Genomic DNA, 14788 nt, shown 5'->3' on the forward strand with positions numbered 1-14788 from the left:
ACTTTTATTTTAAGAACAGGAATAATGCTAGTATCTATATATTATTACATATATATAAATATAAACAAATAAATCAATAGAAAGAAATCTAATCCGATATTCTTAATTCTATATAGAAATTCTATCCTATATAGAAATAGAAATCGTTTTTATTTTGATCCGATCAAAATAGGATTTTAGAGATAAGGAATAAAAATAAAAATTATGAATAAATCTAAGCGACTTTTTACTAAATCCAAGCGATCTTTTCGTAGGCGTTTGCCCCCGATCCAATCGGGGGATCGAATTGATTATAGAAACATGAGTTTAATTAGTCGATTTATTAGTGAACAAGGAAAAATATTATCTAGACGGGTGAATAGAGTGACTTTAAAACAACAACGATTAATCACTATTGCTATAAAACAAGCTCGTATTTTATCTTTGTTACCTTTTCTTAATAATCAGAAACAATTTGAAAGAAGTGAGTCGACTCCTAGAACTACTAGTCTTAGAACCAGAAAAAAATAGACTTATTTTTCAATTGAATAACAATTCCAATCTGAAGGAATTAAAAAAGAGATTAATGTTTTGTTCAAAAAATCCAATCAAGAATAAAAATTTGATTGTTACGTCTGTGTCTATTATAAAAAAAAAAAGAAAAGAATCGTCGAAAAGCATAACTCGTTTTTTCGAAACTATATACTCTCGTTTTGTTTTGACGACTTTTTTTTTAATACTAATTTCTACTCTACCTTCCCCGAGCTCATTCTCCTTAGAACTCTATTTCAAATATTTTCGTGGATTTCTTCCAATCCCCTTATTTTTTTATGTCATTCGAAATTGTATAAAGACAACTCCTATTTAATAGAGCTATTTGTGCAAGTATTTTCCGATTAAGAAGTAATTGCTTCTTGTATAGATTGTGTATGAATTCATTATAACTATAGAATACCCCCATTTCGTGAATTACGGCATTTATTCGAGTGATCCATAAACGGCGAAAATCTCTTTTTCTTTTACCCCTATCCCGATGAGCCGAAACTAAAGCTCTTATTCTCTGTTGAGTCATAGTTCGTGTAAGCCGTGAATGAGCCCCTCGAAAGCTTGATGCAAATAAACGAAGTTTTGTTCTACGCCTCCGAGCTATATATCCGCGTTTAATTCTAGTCATTGAATAAATCAAACTTTGATGAATAACTAATTCTTTTTTTAGTTATTCTTTTCCCCTTTACTAGTCTATTAATAACCAAACGAATTATTCCAATGTATAAAAAAAATTCCAATGGCTTTTGCTACTCTAACCTTCCCCACCACTATTTTTTGCTAGGTATTTTCCTTTACTTTGAAAGGCCTTGATATAAAAAAATAGAATAACTACAAAACGTAGTAAATAGAATTGGATAAATAGTGGGTTCCATCGTTTCTATGGTTACTTCTAAAACGGTGAGGTCCTCTCTATACACCGGAGCTCCTTCTTTTAATTAATCAATACTATTGGTAACTTGTACAATTCACATTCTTTGGCTCTACCCCATGAATATTCCAGTAATAGGTCTTTCACAATGAGATCCCCTTTATACAGTAACGGTATTTCATTTTGAAAATTGATTAGGTCATTTACCCTGTTAGTCCGTTCTTTTCTTTCAAGAGTGAAATCTTTTTTCTAAAAAATGGAATTTCCCCCGCTTAATGGATACTCATTTGTTATCATTGGGGGTTTTCTAAAAAATGGAGTTGATTGGATTTGCACCAATGTAAACCATAAGTTTCAGACACAATAGAGTATATGAACGATCTATATTTTGTAAATAATGAATCGAGTTCGTCCATTCTATTTTATTCATAGGTACTGATCCGTGATATTTCAAAAAGAATTTCCTTTTTATGTCTCAGTCTATGATCTAAACGAGTCGCACATACACCCGAGTACATGTTCCTCGTCGCTGAGGGCATCCCCGAAGCGCTGGGGATTTCGTGACGTTTCGGATTGGCTGTCTTGTATTTCTAATAAGTTGTTTAATGGTTGGCATACGGAATCATATAAATAATGGGCTGGTTTAGATTAGTTCTAACCGGCTAATTCTGAATTACTTCTCTTCAAGATTCTCTTCAATATTTTTTTATTTTTATATTGAAGAGAATATTAAACTAAACCTTTAATCTAAAAAGATATAAAATTCTAAATTGTAGATTTGCATGAAATCGCTCCTATTTTTTATTGAACCGCTACAAGATCAACAATTCCATGAGCTTGGGCTTCTGTTGCTGACATAAAAACATCCCGTTCCATGTCTTCGGATATAACCCATATAGGTTTGCCCGTTCTTTGTACATAAACCCTTGTGATGGTTTCGCGAAGTTTAAGTAATTCTTCCGCTTCCAAGATAAATTCTCCCGTTTGTGCCTCATAAAACGAACTAGCGGGTTGATGGATCATTACCCTGATGATATAATAGAAAAGGTTTTTCTATTTCGCAGAATGAGACGGGATAACAAAAAAAAAAAAATAGATAAATTTGAATAACCGTACAGGCTTTTTTTGTGCATTGCATACGGCTCCACAATGGAATTGACTTTTTTGACCTTTCCTTAAATCATCCAATTACCATCCTTCTTTTTTTTGTAGGAGTTAAAAAAATACTATGATGGTTCCGTTGCTTTATATATCATTGTTTTGATTCGTCGATGATTCAGCAATCCCAAAGTGTCTTTTTTTTTTTTTACGGTGTGAAAACAAAGTTTGTGACGCTGAAATGTGCCCGAATAGGTAAGATATCATTTGAAAAACCTCTTCCTTATCTCATACTACTCTTTCAATATATAATCGAATTTTTTTTTAATCTAAAAAATTTCATATTGAATTCGAAGTGCCATGCTATTATTACTTAACTAATTCATATTTCAAATGGCGAAGGCATAGTATTTTTTTCTCGAAAATAAAAAAACTCATTGGCGCCAAGCGTGAGGGAATGCTATACGTTTGGTAATTGCTCCTCCGACTAGGATAAAGGATGCTATTGAAGCGGCCAATCCCATGCATATTGTCTGTACATCGGGTCGCACAAATTGCATAGTATCATAAATAGCCATTCCAGATATTACCCATCCACCAGGAGAGTTTATAAACAAATAAAGATCTTTGGTATCCTTTTCTATACTGAGATATATCATAAGACTAATAAGTTGATTCGAGATTTCGGTATCAACCTCTTGGCCTAAAAAAAATAATCTTTCTCGATAAAGTCGGTTGATTAGGATAATTTTTTATTCCTTAGGAGCCGTACAGGCACCTTTTGGTGCATACGGTTCAATAAAAATTGTGAAAAAATCAATGTGTTGATTCCAACCTACCCTTTTTTCATAGAGGGTTTTTCTTTCTAACTTATAACGGAAGGGCTTGCCCCAAAAGTAAAAGAAATTTTGAGTTTTGGCGCCTTTTATTAGATATTAAAATCCTCTAAAAAAATGATTGATTCATTGATATTTTTTTTTTTCATCGAGATTCAGTTGAAATGGCGATGGTTTTTTCTTGTTCCTGAACGGGCTTCTTCCTTTTTTTATTCCATTTTTTAGGTTTATGCTCTACCCCGAGTAAAAGGAAAAATTTGCCCGATTTTGATTTGCACATATAGGACAAATGAACCAAATACCGCGTCTTTTTTTACTACTCCTTCTTTTTTTTCAATTCAGTTCTTTCACTTGTCTTCTGTCAAATAGTCAACAAATTTTGAATTATATTATATATTATTTGTATTTGATTTGAGCAACAGTTTTAGATCGCCCTGTTTCAATTTTTTTTATAGAGTTTTTATCATAATTTTGCATATAATAGAAGTAGTAATTATAAAAATATTATATATTAATTATCAATTGGGTTTTTGCTAAACGGAGCCTGGATACTTCATTTTATTAGTCCGATCACGTAAACCATAAAAAAATTTTGATAATCTAATATCAATCTAAATACTCCCTGCATTTAATTCCACTTTATTTTTTGCGCTTCGCGTTACAAATTTTTGATAATTCAATCAATCTTTTTGAGCGAAACAGAGGATATCTCGATCGAGGGAGAAAATGGGGAAATCCCATATAGCCCGATATATCTGACAAGTCGCACTATATGTCAACCCAAGATGTATCTCCTTCTCCAGGACTTCGAAAAGGTACTTTTGGAACGCCAATAGGCATGAAATGAAAAAAAAAGAGAATGAAGTTCTCTATTTCACTTTGATGTGGAAACGTAAAATTGGGGTTTCGTTTTTTAATACTATTATCCTTTTTTCCTACTTTATTAATCATATTTAAATTAATGATATTTAATACATAAGTTGAATAAGCTAAAATAAAATATAAAATAAAAGTAAAGTAAGAGAGAATGAATAAAACTAAAGGAAATTTTTTACGAACGGGCTTCTGAATGATCAACAACAATAGCTATCTTGGTTCATAGAAAATAGGATTAACCCCCATTGCATATTGGTACTTATCGGATATAGAATAGATCCGCTTCCCTTTTTTTCTATGAATTGAATTGTTCCATTATTACTAACAGAATAGAACAAATATTAATCCTTTCTCCGAAATAATTACCTAAAAAGGGGGGGTACGTAGCATAGTTTTTTCCAATGCAATAAAGTTACATAGTGTCTATTTTTCGTTGATAAAGGGGTATTTCCATGGGTTTGCCTTGGTATCGTGTTCATACTGTTGTATTGAATGATCCCGGTCGTTTACTTGCTGTTCATATAATGCATACTGCTCTAGTTGCTGGTTGGGCTGGTTCGATGGCTCTATATGAATTAGCAGTTTTTGATCCCTCCGACCCCGTTCTTGATCCAATGTGGAGACAAGGTATGTTCGTTATACCTTTCATGACTCGTTTAGGAATAACCAATTCTTGGGGCGGTTGGAATATTACAGGGGGGACTATAACGAATCCGGGTCTTTGGAGTTACGAAGGGGTAGCCGGAGCACATATAGTGTTTTCTGGTTTGTGCTTCTTGGCAGCTATTTGGCATTGGGTATATTGGGATCTAGAAATTTTTTGTGATGAACGTACAGGAAAACCTTCTTTGGATTTGCCCAAGATTTTTGGAATTCATTTATTTCTTTCAGGAGTGGCTTGCTTCGGTTTTGGCGCATTTCATGTAACAGGATTATATGGTCCTGGAATATGGGTATCCGACCCTTATGGACTAACCGGAAAGGTACAACCCGTAAACCCGGCGTGGGGCGTGGAGGGTTTTGACCCTTTTGTTCCGGGAGGAATAGCCTCTCATCATATTGCAGCAGGGACGTTGGGTATATTAGCGGGCCTATTCCATCTTAGTGTTCGTCCGCCTCAACGTCTATACAAAGGATTACGTATGGGCAATATTGAAACCGTCCTTTCCAGTAGTATTGCTGCTGTCTTTTTTGCAGCTTTTGTTGTTGCTGGAACTATGTGGTATGGTTCTGCAACTACTCCCATCGAATTATTTGGTCCTACTCGTTATCAATGGGATCAGGGATACTTTCAACAAGAAATATATCGAAGAGTTAGTGCTGGACTGGCTGAAAATCAAAGTTTATCAGAAGCTTGGGCGAAAATTCCTGAAAAATTAGCTTTTTATGATTATATTGGTAATAATCCAGCAAAAGGGGGGTTATTCCGAGCGGGTTCAATGGACAATGGGGATGGAATAGCTGTTGGATGGTTAGGCCACCCCGTCTTTAGAAATAAAGAAGGGCGTGAACTTTTTGTACGCCGCATGCCTACTTTTTTTGAAACTTTTCCGGTAGTTTTGGTAGACGGAGACGGAATTGTTAGAGCTGACGTCCCGTTTAGAAGGGCAGAATCAAAATATAGTGTCGAACAAGTAGGTGTAACTGTTGAGTTTTATGGTGGTGAACTCAATGGAGTGAGTTATAGTGATCCCGCAACTGTGAAAAAATATGCTAGACGGGCTCAATTGGGTGAGATTTTTGAATTAGATCGTGCGACTTTGAAATCTGATGGTGTTTTTCGTAGCAGCCCAAGAGGTTGGTTTACGTTTGGACATGCTTCGTTTGCTCTACTTTTCTTCTTTGGACACATTTGGCATGGTGCTAGAACCCTCTTCAGAGATGTTTTTGCTGGTATTGATCCAGATTTGGATGCTCAAGTGGAATTCGGGGCATTCCAAAAACTTGGAGATCCAACTACAAAACGACAAGCAGTCTGATGCAACATTGCTTTTTTTCTTCTAGTTTCTGTTTGTTATTTTATTTAATAGGTAGGGTACTGTAGGAATCTTTATTTAAATCGCTGCCGTTTCTTTGACTCTTTTTCTTTCTTTATCCTCCCAAGTAAACAAAACGTAAACAAAACAGGTATGAAAGCTATAATTGTAAACCACGATCAAATTTATGGAAGCATTGGTTTATACATTTCTCTTAGTATCCACTTTAGGGATAATTTTTTTCGCTATTTTTTTTCGGGAACCACCTAAAATTTCAACTAAAAAATGAAATAATTTTTCATTATCTTCATTAACGTAATCAGCCTCCAAATATTTGGAGGCTGATTACGTTAACTAGTCCCCGTGTTCCTCGAATGGATCTCTTAGTTGTTGAGAGGGTTGCCCAAAGGCAGTATATAGAGCATACCCAGTAAAACTTACAAGTAACCCAGATATAAAGATGGCGACTAGGGTTGCTGTTTCCATTATTATAGAATTGAAAGACCACACCGGATCTATGCTAAGATCATTTATTTACAACGGAATGGTATACAAAGTCAACAGATCGTAATGAATACAAAATAAGATTTATGGCTACACAAACTGTTGAAGATAGTTCTAGATCTGGTCCAAGAAGCACTACTGTAGGGAAGTTATTGAAACCATTGAATTCCGAATATGGTAAAGTAGCTCCCGGATGGGGAACGACCCCTTTGATGGGTGTTGCAATGGCTCTATTTGCGGTATTCCTATCTATTATTTTGGAGATTTATAATTCTTCTGTTCTACTGGATGGAATTTCAGTGAATTAGACTGAGAAGAATCTTGAAGTTCTAGCTTTTAGCTCGATACAAAAAAGTAAAGTATGCAGGTCTAACAATTTTAGCCTATTCTCCTTTGGTAGTTCGACCGCGAAATTTTTTTCTGCATTGTATATTTCCGGAATATGAGTGTGTGACTTGTTAGAATTGACCCTATGGATAGTACAGAGAATGGGGTCTGTCATCTTTATCAAGATGGTTTTACTTCGTCGGATATTCATTCGAGTATCTGGAGCACGAAATAGATCAAATAGATCACAAAGTATTCGAACTATGATTCATACTTAAATACTCAAACCTCGTAGCCGGACTTCTTTCCGTTCTATCTTATAAACTTTAATAAATCAAAAAAATTTTCTGCTTTTAAACTCTTATTTGGATCAAAGGACAAACGCTTCTTTGTATTTTATGTTTTTAGTCATTATAGCTTTTTTTTTATTGAATAAGTGATGATCCAATGGTTCTCACTCAGTGAACTTTGGACTTTGAAGGTTTCATTAAATTATCGTGGTTCTCGTATGAATCTGAGGTTTCAATTGATTAGTTAAGTAGGGTCTTAACAAGAGAATTCCTATCAATAATAAAGAAAACAAGAAGAAATCCCTGTCCCCGTTCCATACAAATACCAAATAAAAAAAGACAATAAAGATAGGTAATCTAGAAGATTCAAGAGGCCTGTAACGATCAACACAACATAAAGACGAATGAGCTTACTTGATTTTTTGGCATTTAACCACAAAGACGAGCTTTCGCATTTTGACTCTTTCATATCTTTAAATAATAAAAAATAATATTGAATGAGAGACAAGTTTAAAACTTTATATTCCATATCTGTTTCAATCAGTATTTGGGTCTTTTTTTGTTTGAGCTGTACGAGATGAAATTCTCATATACAGTTCTTGGAGGGGGAGTAACCTTGGTTTACCTATCTCAATAAAGTTTATGATTGGTTCGAAGAACGTCTTGAGATTCAGGCGATTGCAGATGATATAACTAGTAAATATGTTCCTCCGCATGTCAACATATTTTATTGTCTAGGCGGAATTACCCTTACTTGTTTTTTAGTACAAGTAGCTACGGGATTTGCTATGACTTTTTATTACCGTCCAACCGTTACTGAAGCTTTTGCTTCTGTTCAATATATAATGACTGAAGCTAACTTTGGTTGGTTAATCCGATCAGTTCATCGATGGTCGGCAAGTATGATGGTCCTAATGATGATCCTGCACGTATTTCGTGTATACCTCACCGGTGGTTTTAAAAAACCTCGCGAATTAACTTGGGTTACTGGTGTGGTTCTGGGTGTATTGACCGCATCTTTTGGTGTAACAGGTTATTCTTTACCTTGGGATCAAATTGGTTATTGGGCGGTCAAAATTGTAACAGGTGTACCTGACGCTATTCCGGTAATAGGATCACCTCTTGTAGAATTATTACGCGGAAGTGCTAGTGTTGGACAATCCACTTTGACTCGTTTTTATAGTTTACACACTTTTGTATTACCTCTTCTTACGGCCGTCTTTATGTTAATGCATTTCCTAATGATACGTAAGCAAGGTATTTCTGGTCCCTTATAAATAATATAGATTCTAGGTATTTGTACTTACTTATTACTTGGTGAAGGAACGATAGTATTTTATTGCTATAAATATGGATTATTAAAAAAATAAAACATGTATTTGGATATTTCCCTTCAACTCCACAATATTTTATTATTTTTTTGACATAAAAAGTTGAAGGGAATTCTATGAAGAGATAATGGATTATGGGAGTGTGTGACTTGAACTATTGATCGGGCCGTGCAGAAATATTACTTTATCTGCTACATTGGAATTCACAACCAAATGTGTCTTTGTTCCAACCACTGTGTAAGCCCCATACAGGGGATAGGCTGGTTCACTTGAAGAGAATCTTTTCTATGATCGTACCCGACGCTGTCGTGGATGAGTGGGCTCCGTAAAATCCAGTAGATTAAGGGATGGAACAAAATCCTGATTATGTTTTTAGTTATTTTGGACTAAAAAAAAAAAAGAAAATAATTATTAATAGTAATAGTATGTAAATGCATTCATTTTCTCTGCATCGACTCGATTTATGATACTATCGGAGTGAATACAGGATCTAATGAAGAGTAGAGGGTAGACTCCATTAGTAACAAGTAAATCCTTTGTATTTGAAAAATCTCGATATAATTGTTGAGATTAAGGACGAATTTATAAGGTATGAGACGACCCAGAAAGCACTTAATCATGATAAACTTTTTAAGCTTACGTGGGTGTTGAGCATTTACCTGTAAGAATGGAATTTCTTGAATCTTTAGTTGCAATAACTTTGGAATCGGATAATTAATTTTTACATATTAAATTATATTTTTTGTATGTATTCATTTAGTTTGGTTAATTCTTGCTCGAGCCGGATGATAAAAAATTATCATGTCCGGTTCCCTCGGGGGATGGATCCATAAGAATTCACCTATCCCAATAACAAAAAAACCAGATTTGAATGATCCTGTATTACGAGCTAAATTAGCTAAAGGTATGGGTCACAATTATTACGGGGAACCCGCATGGCCCAACGACCTTTTATATATTTTTCCAGTAGTTATTCTTGGTACCATTGCCTGTAACGTAGGCTTAGCGGTTTTAGAACCATCAATGATTGGTGAACCTGCGGATCCTTTTGCAACTCCTTTGGAAATATTACCTGAATGGTATTTCTTTCCTGTATTTCAAATACTTCGTACAGTGCCTAACAAATTATTGGGTGTTCTTTTAATGGTTTCAGTACCAGCGGGATTATTAACCGTACCCTTTTTGGAAAATGTTAATAAGTTTCAAAATCCATTTCGTCGTCCAGTAGCGACAACCGTCTTTTTGATTGGCACCGCGGCGGCCCTGTGGTTAGGTATTGGAGCAACATTACCGATTGATAAATCTCTAACTTTAGGTCTTTTTTAATTCAATTTATTCAATTGTAAAATAAACGACGTGGGTATCTAGGGAGGTATCTAGGGAGTAGTCATTTCCAAATGAATTCTCCCTAGATACATATCTAATTCTAATTAATTTAATTAATTAATTAAAATGGGTTCGACTGGAAAATAGAAATTACGTTGAAATTTGAAAATCCATTTCAATTTCAAATTGACTTTTTAGTCTTAGTCAATTTTTTTTGAAATGTTTTTTCTATTTTTTTTCTAGAATGTCTAATATCTTTTTTACATCTTCTACGTGAAAATGTTCAATTTTGATAAGGTCTTCTTGACTGTTATTCAAAAGGTCCAATAATGTATGTATATTGGATTTTTTGAGACAATTGTAGATTCTGGGAGGCAATTCTAATTGGTCAATAAAAATATATTGAAAGGCTAGTTCTTTTGTTTTTTTTTTTTTTCTTAGGTTAACTAATCGATTATGAAAAGGAAAAAAGGGTAAAGTAACTTGATGTTGATTGTTCTCTAAATAGAACGTTTCTTCTTCTACATGTAGAAAAGGAATAAATAAATTAATCAAATTCCGGGAGGCTTGATGAAGTGCTTCTTTAGGAGTTAAACTTCCATTTGTCCATATTTCTAGAAAAAGAATCTCTTGTTTTTCATTCCCATTCCCATAAGAATGAATACTATGATTGGCATTTTCAACAGGCATGAATACAGCATCGATAGGATAACTTCTGTCTTCAAAGTTATTTGACATTTTTAGACTATATCCGCGATTCCTCTCAATTTTTAATTCAATACACAAATCTATTGGTTCTGTTAAGGTAGCTATATGCTGTGTATTATCAATGATTTCCACAGCGGGCGGTAAAATAATGTCTCGAGCAGTTATATATCCAGGACCTTGGACACAAATAAGCGCGTTGCGCGTTCCATATAGATTACTTCTTAATACAATCTCGTTCAAATTCATTAAAATTTCATGTACTGATTCTTGAATACCTGCTATGTTAGAATAGTCATGTGGTATGTTCTCAGATTTTGCACGTGTAATACATGTTCCTTCTATTTCGCCAAGTAAAGCTCTTCGCATCGCAATGCCTATTGTGTCGGCTTGGCCTTTCATAAGTGGAGACAGAATAAAGCGTCCATAATAAAGACGCTTACTGTCTCTTTTTGATTCAACACACTTCCACTGTAGTGTCCGAGTAGATACTTTGACTTTCTCTCGAACCATAGTAATTTTATTTGATCAGATCGTTGAATCGTTTATTTCTCTTGAAACCCTTTTAGCCTTTTTTTAGTTCTATACACGTCTTTTTTTAGGGGGTCTACAACCATTATGTGGCATAGGGGTTACATCTCGTACGAAACTTAAAAGTATACCGCTTCTACGAATAGCTCGTAATGCCGCATCTCTTCCGAGTCCAGGGCCTTTTATCCTTACTTCAGCTCGTTGCATACCTTGATCCACTACTGCTCGAATAGCATTTCCTGCTGCGGTTTGGGCAGCAAAGGGTGTTCCTCTTCTTGTACCCCGGAATCCACAAGTACCTGCGGAGGACCAAGAAATCACCCGACCCCGTACATCTGTAACGGTTACAATGGTATTGTTGAAACTTGCTTGAACATGAATAACTCCCTTTGGTATTCTACGTACATTTTTACGTGAACCACTACGTGTATTTTTACGCGAACCAATTCTTAATATAGGTTTTGCCATTTTTTTTCATTTCACAAGAAATATATGGATATATCCATTTCAGGTCAAAATAGACCCTTTTTTCCAACTCTTTGGAAGTGCCTTTTCTTTTACTTTAGTTCCTTTAGTAAGATTATCCTTGTCTTTGTTTATGCCTCGGGTTGGAACAAATTACTATAATTCGTCCCCTCCTGCGGATTAGTCGACACTTTTCACAAATTTTACGAACGGAAGCCCTTATTTTCATAGTTGTTATTCCTTAATTCTGTGAATATATTTATTGGTGGACGAAAAAAAGGTTTCTTGATATTTTTGAATCTTGAATTGTATCTTCGTGAAAGGAATGGTTGAAATTGAAAAAACACTTACTCATTTGAATACTTATTATGGAGTCTAGAAAATGGCTGTCCCCTTATTAACTTATACTTAAGAACTTACTCAAAATTTTACCTTTTTATCCTATAGGTATACCTATACAAAAATATGTCGAATCCTTTCAGAAGCATGAACGAAAAAAAATCTTTAGTATCTAAACAAAATCGAACCATGCCGTTCGGAAGTGATTAAGAAAGAAAACTTTTATTAATTCATTTTTTCTTTAATTTCATTCGAAGTAAAACATCCGAAACTTTTTTGAACAGGGGTGGTATTACACAACCCCCTTTTTTCACAAATTGTAAGTTACAGATATCTAATTTTTATATTAGAAGGATTACCATATATAACACAAAATTTCTCCGCCGATTCTTTTTAGTCGAGCTTCTCGGTCTGTCATTATACCTTGAGAAGTCGAAAGGATTACAATTCCTATTCCGCCTAAAATTCGTGGAATTCGTTGAGAGTTAGAATAGATTCGTAGACCCGGTCGACTTATTCTCTTTAAATTTAAAATCGTTTTGTAGGATTCTTTCTTATTTCGTCTATGTCTTAGGGTTAAAATCAAAAAATATTGGTTGTTTTCGCGATGTTTCCTTACGTTTTCGATAAAACCCTCTCGTAAAAGGATTTTAACAATACTTTCCGTGATGTTAGTCGATCCTATCCGAACCGTTCCTTTTCTATTCATGTCAGCATTTCGTATAGAGGTTATTATATCAGCAATGGTGTCTTTCCCCATGATAAGTTAAAATTCCTTATTGTTCTATAATTTTGATATAATCAACATGTTCTTTTTCTTTTATTTATATATAGATATAGACGAATTATATATTAATATATGAATTAAATTCTTAATATTTTATTATTAAGGGTATATGCGTGATACAGAATCTATTAATTAATTTTATTTCAATACCTGTTTTTTTAATCCGATACTAACTATCGCTATCGATATTTAGATCTTATAATACCTCAGGAGCTAATGAAACTATTTTAGTAAAGTTTAATTGTCTCAATTCCCGTGGGATCGCCCCAAAAACTCGAGTTCCTTTTGGATTTCCTTCTTGATCAATGACAACTGCGGCATTGTCATCATATCGTATTATCGTCCCATTGTTACGTTTGAGTTCTTTACAAGTACGTACAATTACAGCTCTAATCACTTCTGATCTTTCTAGAGGAGTATTTGGTATTGCTTCTTTGATTACAGCAACAATAACGTCACCAATATGAGCATATCGGCGATTACTAGCTCCTATTATTCGAATACACATCAATTCTCTAGCCCCGCTGTTGTCTGCTACATTCAAATAGGTTTGTGGTTGAATCATATCATTTTTTTTGTATCTCTTCTTTTAATGCAAAGGACGAAGTAAAAAAATATTGTTTGTCAAAAAAAGAAAACTTATAATCTTTTTACCCTTAAATGTTATTTAGTTTTTTCATTATATATTCCTATTCAGAAATAATGAATTGGGTTTTTATAGGCATTTTTGATGCCGCTATTGAAATAGCTTTTCTTGCTATATTTTCGGGTACACCACCCATTTCATAAAGGATTTTACCTGGTTTAACCACAGCTACCCAATACTCAGGGGATCCTTTCCCAGAACCCATACGCGTTTCCGCAGGTCTTACTGTAACTGGTTTGTCTGGAAATATACGTACCCAAATTTTTCCACCACGTCGTACATTTCGTGTCATTGCGCGTCGCCCTGCTTCTATTTGTCTAGATGTGATCCAAGCGGGTTCAAGTGTTTGAAGAGCATATCTGCCAAAACAAATACGATTCCCACGAGAAGATATTCCTTTTAGTCTTCCTCGATGTTGTTTACGAAATCTGGTTCTTTTTGGGTTATAGTTGATGGTTCTAAATTAGAAATTCCATCTCTACTACAGAACTGAACGTGAGAGTTTCTTCTCATCCAGCTCCTCGCGAATAAAAGGACTAAAAAAGCTTGTATTAAGATATAGTTAATGATTAATTCTATTAATCATGATATTCAATTTCATCTGATCTCTTCTAAATTTGTGTATGTCTTTTTCGAAATGGAATCCAAGATTAATTCTATTTATTTAAAAATAACGTAACGTAATATCATCATCTCGAATGTCGTTTTTGTTAGAATATTCTAACAAATCCTTATTTTCTTTTATCTTTTTAATTTTTGTTTTTTATTACTTTTATTAAAAAAAAAGTATTCGCCGGCGAATATTTACTCTTTCAATATCTATATTAAGTTTGTTGTTTATCCCAGGAGATCTCTGAATAAAAATAAGAATAGATAATAATCTGGTTTATTCCGCCATCCTGTCCAATGAATTACTAAGATTTATTTTTCAATAGAATCCTCTATATTCATGGGTTCCGTCGTTCCCATCGCTTCTTGATTAATCATTAGGCCCGAATTCTACAATGGAGCTCTTATATGAAATCGGGAATTTCATTTTTTTTATTTGTTTTTGAGTCAATTTTCTTAGTTTTTATTGGCTCAAGGCTCTTAATTTTTTTTGTTTTCGGAACAGATTTATCTAATTATTCTGAATGAATCTGTATTGATGCTTTATTACATTGCTTTTCTTACAGTGACCTCATAGACTTTCCAAATTGGAATAATATATCATTAATATTCAATTTTTTCTCTCTTTCTTTCATCCTTCCACTGAATCCGCATACTTTTCGATTACCTTTCATAACTTATAATTATAGTTCTTTATTCTTTTTTTTTTTCAGTTGCTACAATAATATGATCAATCCATCATATCT

The 14788-nt window shown here is 34.1% G+C and overlaps 16 protein-coding genes across 17 annotated transcripts in view. All coding sequences in view use genetic code 11, as the record gives it.

The window, feature by feature from the left end:
* Positions 1–204: 204 nt before the first annotated feature.
* On the forward strand, positions 205–510 carry rps18 (ribosomal protein S18). Its single transcript has one exon. It carries the CDS (start codon positions 205–207, stop codon positions 508–510), a length of 306 nt encoding a protein of 101 aa, NP_051081.1.
* Positions 511–799: 289 nt separating this feature from the next.
* Positions 800–1153, reverse strand: rpl20 (ribosomal protein L20). Its single transcript has one exon. The coding sequence runs from the start codon at positions 1151–1153 to the stop codon at positions 800–802; it is 354 nt and encodes a 117-aa protein (NP_051082.1).
* Positions 1154–1898: 745 nt separating this feature from the next.
* On the reverse strand, positions 1899–2012 carry rps12 (ribosomal protein S12; one part of a trans-spliced gene, as the record gives it; the record has 2 gene entries for this part). Coding sequences NP_051038.1 and NP_051037.1 both cover positions 1899–2012 — 114 coding nt within the window.
* Positions 2013–2197: 185 nt separating this feature from the next.
* clpP (ATP-dependent Clp protease proteolytic subunit) lies at positions 2198–4170 on the reverse strand. Its single transcript has 3 exons — positions 4100–4170; positions 2941–3232; positions 2198–2425 (listed from the first exon to the last, which is right to left on the reverse strand). Exons 1-3 carry the CDS (start codon positions 4168–4170, stop codon positions 2198–2200), a joined length of 591 nt encoding a protein of 196 aa, NP_051083.1.
* Positions 4171–4658: 488 nt separating this feature from the next.
* On the forward strand, positions 4659–6185 carry psbB (photosystem II 47 kDa protein). Its single transcript has one exon. It carries the CDS (start codon positions 4659–4661, stop codon positions 6183–6185), a length of 1527 nt encoding a protein of 508 aa, NP_051084.1.
* A 184-nt stretch (positions 6186–6369) lies between these two features.
* Positions 6370–6471, forward strand: psbT (photosystem II protein T). The gene has a single exon. It carries the CDS (start codon positions 6370–6372, stop codon positions 6469–6471), a length of 102 nt encoding a protein of 33 aa, NP_051085.1.
* A 65-nt stretch (positions 6472–6536) lies between these two features.
* Positions 6537–6668, reverse strand: psbN (photosystem II protein N). The gene has a single exon. The coding sequence runs from the start codon at positions 6666–6668 to the stop codon at positions 6537–6539; it is 132 nt and encodes a 43-aa protein (NP_051086.1).
* A 104-nt stretch (positions 6669–6772) lies between these two features.
* Positions 6773–6994, forward strand: psbH (photosystem II protein H). The gene has a single exon. It carries the CDS (start codon positions 6773–6775, stop codon positions 6992–6994), a length of 222 nt encoding a protein of 73 aa, NP_051087.1.
* Positions 6995–7128: 134 nt separating this feature from the next.
* petB (cytochrome b6) lies at positions 7129–8580 on the forward strand. Its single transcript has 2 exons — positions 7129–7134; positions 7939–8580. The coding sequence occupies exons 1-2, from the start codon at positions 7129–7131 to the stop codon at positions 8578–8580; spliced, it is 648 nt and encodes a 215-aa protein (NP_051088.1).
* A 188-nt stretch (positions 8581–8768) lies between these two features.
* petD (cytochrome b6/f complex subunit IV) lies at positions 8769–9960 on the forward strand. The gene is made up of 2 exons: positions 8769–8776; positions 9486–9960. Exons 1-2 carry the CDS (start codon positions 8769–8771, stop codon positions 9958–9960), a joined length of 483 nt encoding a protein of 160 aa, NP_051089.1.
* A 228-nt stretch (positions 9961–10188) lies between these two features.
* Positions 10189–11178, reverse strand: rpoA (RNA polymerase alpha subunit). Its single transcript has one exon. The coding sequence runs from the start codon at positions 11176–11178 to the stop codon at positions 10189–10191; it is 990 nt and encodes a 329-aa protein (NP_051090.1).
* Positions 11179–11247: 69 nt separating this feature from the next.
* rps11 (ribosomal protein S11) lies at positions 11248–11664 on the reverse strand. The gene has a single exon. It carries the CDS (start codon positions 11662–11664, stop codon positions 11248–11250), a length of 417 nt encoding a protein of 138 aa, NP_051091.1.
* Positions 11665–11776: 112 nt separating this feature from the next.
* rpl36 (ribosomal protein L36) lies at positions 11777–11890 on the reverse strand. Its single transcript has one exon. The coding sequence runs from the start codon at positions 11888–11890 to the stop codon at positions 11777–11779; it is 114 nt and encodes a 37-aa protein (NP_051092.1).
* Positions 11891–12355: 465 nt separating this feature from the next.
* Positions 12356–12760, reverse strand: rps8 (ribosomal protein S8). The gene has a single exon. The coding sequence runs from the start codon at positions 12758–12760 to the stop codon at positions 12356–12358; it is 405 nt and encodes a 134-aa protein (NP_051093.1).
* Positions 12761–12983: 223 nt separating this feature from the next.
* rpl14 (ribosomal protein L14) lies at positions 12984–13352 on the reverse strand. Its single transcript has one exon. It carries the CDS (start codon positions 13350–13352, stop codon positions 12984–12986), a length of 369 nt encoding a protein of 122 aa, NP_051094.1.
* Positions 13353–13476: 124 nt separating this feature from the next.
* The window catches only part of rpl16 (ribosomal protein L16), a 1464-nt gene continuing 152 nt past the window's right edge, over positions 13477–14788 (reverse strand). Inside the window, exon 2 of the mRNA in view lies at positions 13477–13875. Coding sequence (NP_051095.1) covers positions 13477–13875 — 399 coding nt within the window. The remainder of the gene's footprint in view (positions 13876–14788) is intronic.

The sequence above is a fragment of the chloroplast genome of Arabidopsis thaliana (genome assembly GCF_000001735.4).
Source record: "Arabidopsis thaliana chloroplast, complete genome".
Lineage (NCBI taxonomy): Eukaryota > Viridiplantae > Streptophyta > Magnoliopsida > Brassicales > Brassicaceae > Arabidopsis > Arabidopsis thaliana.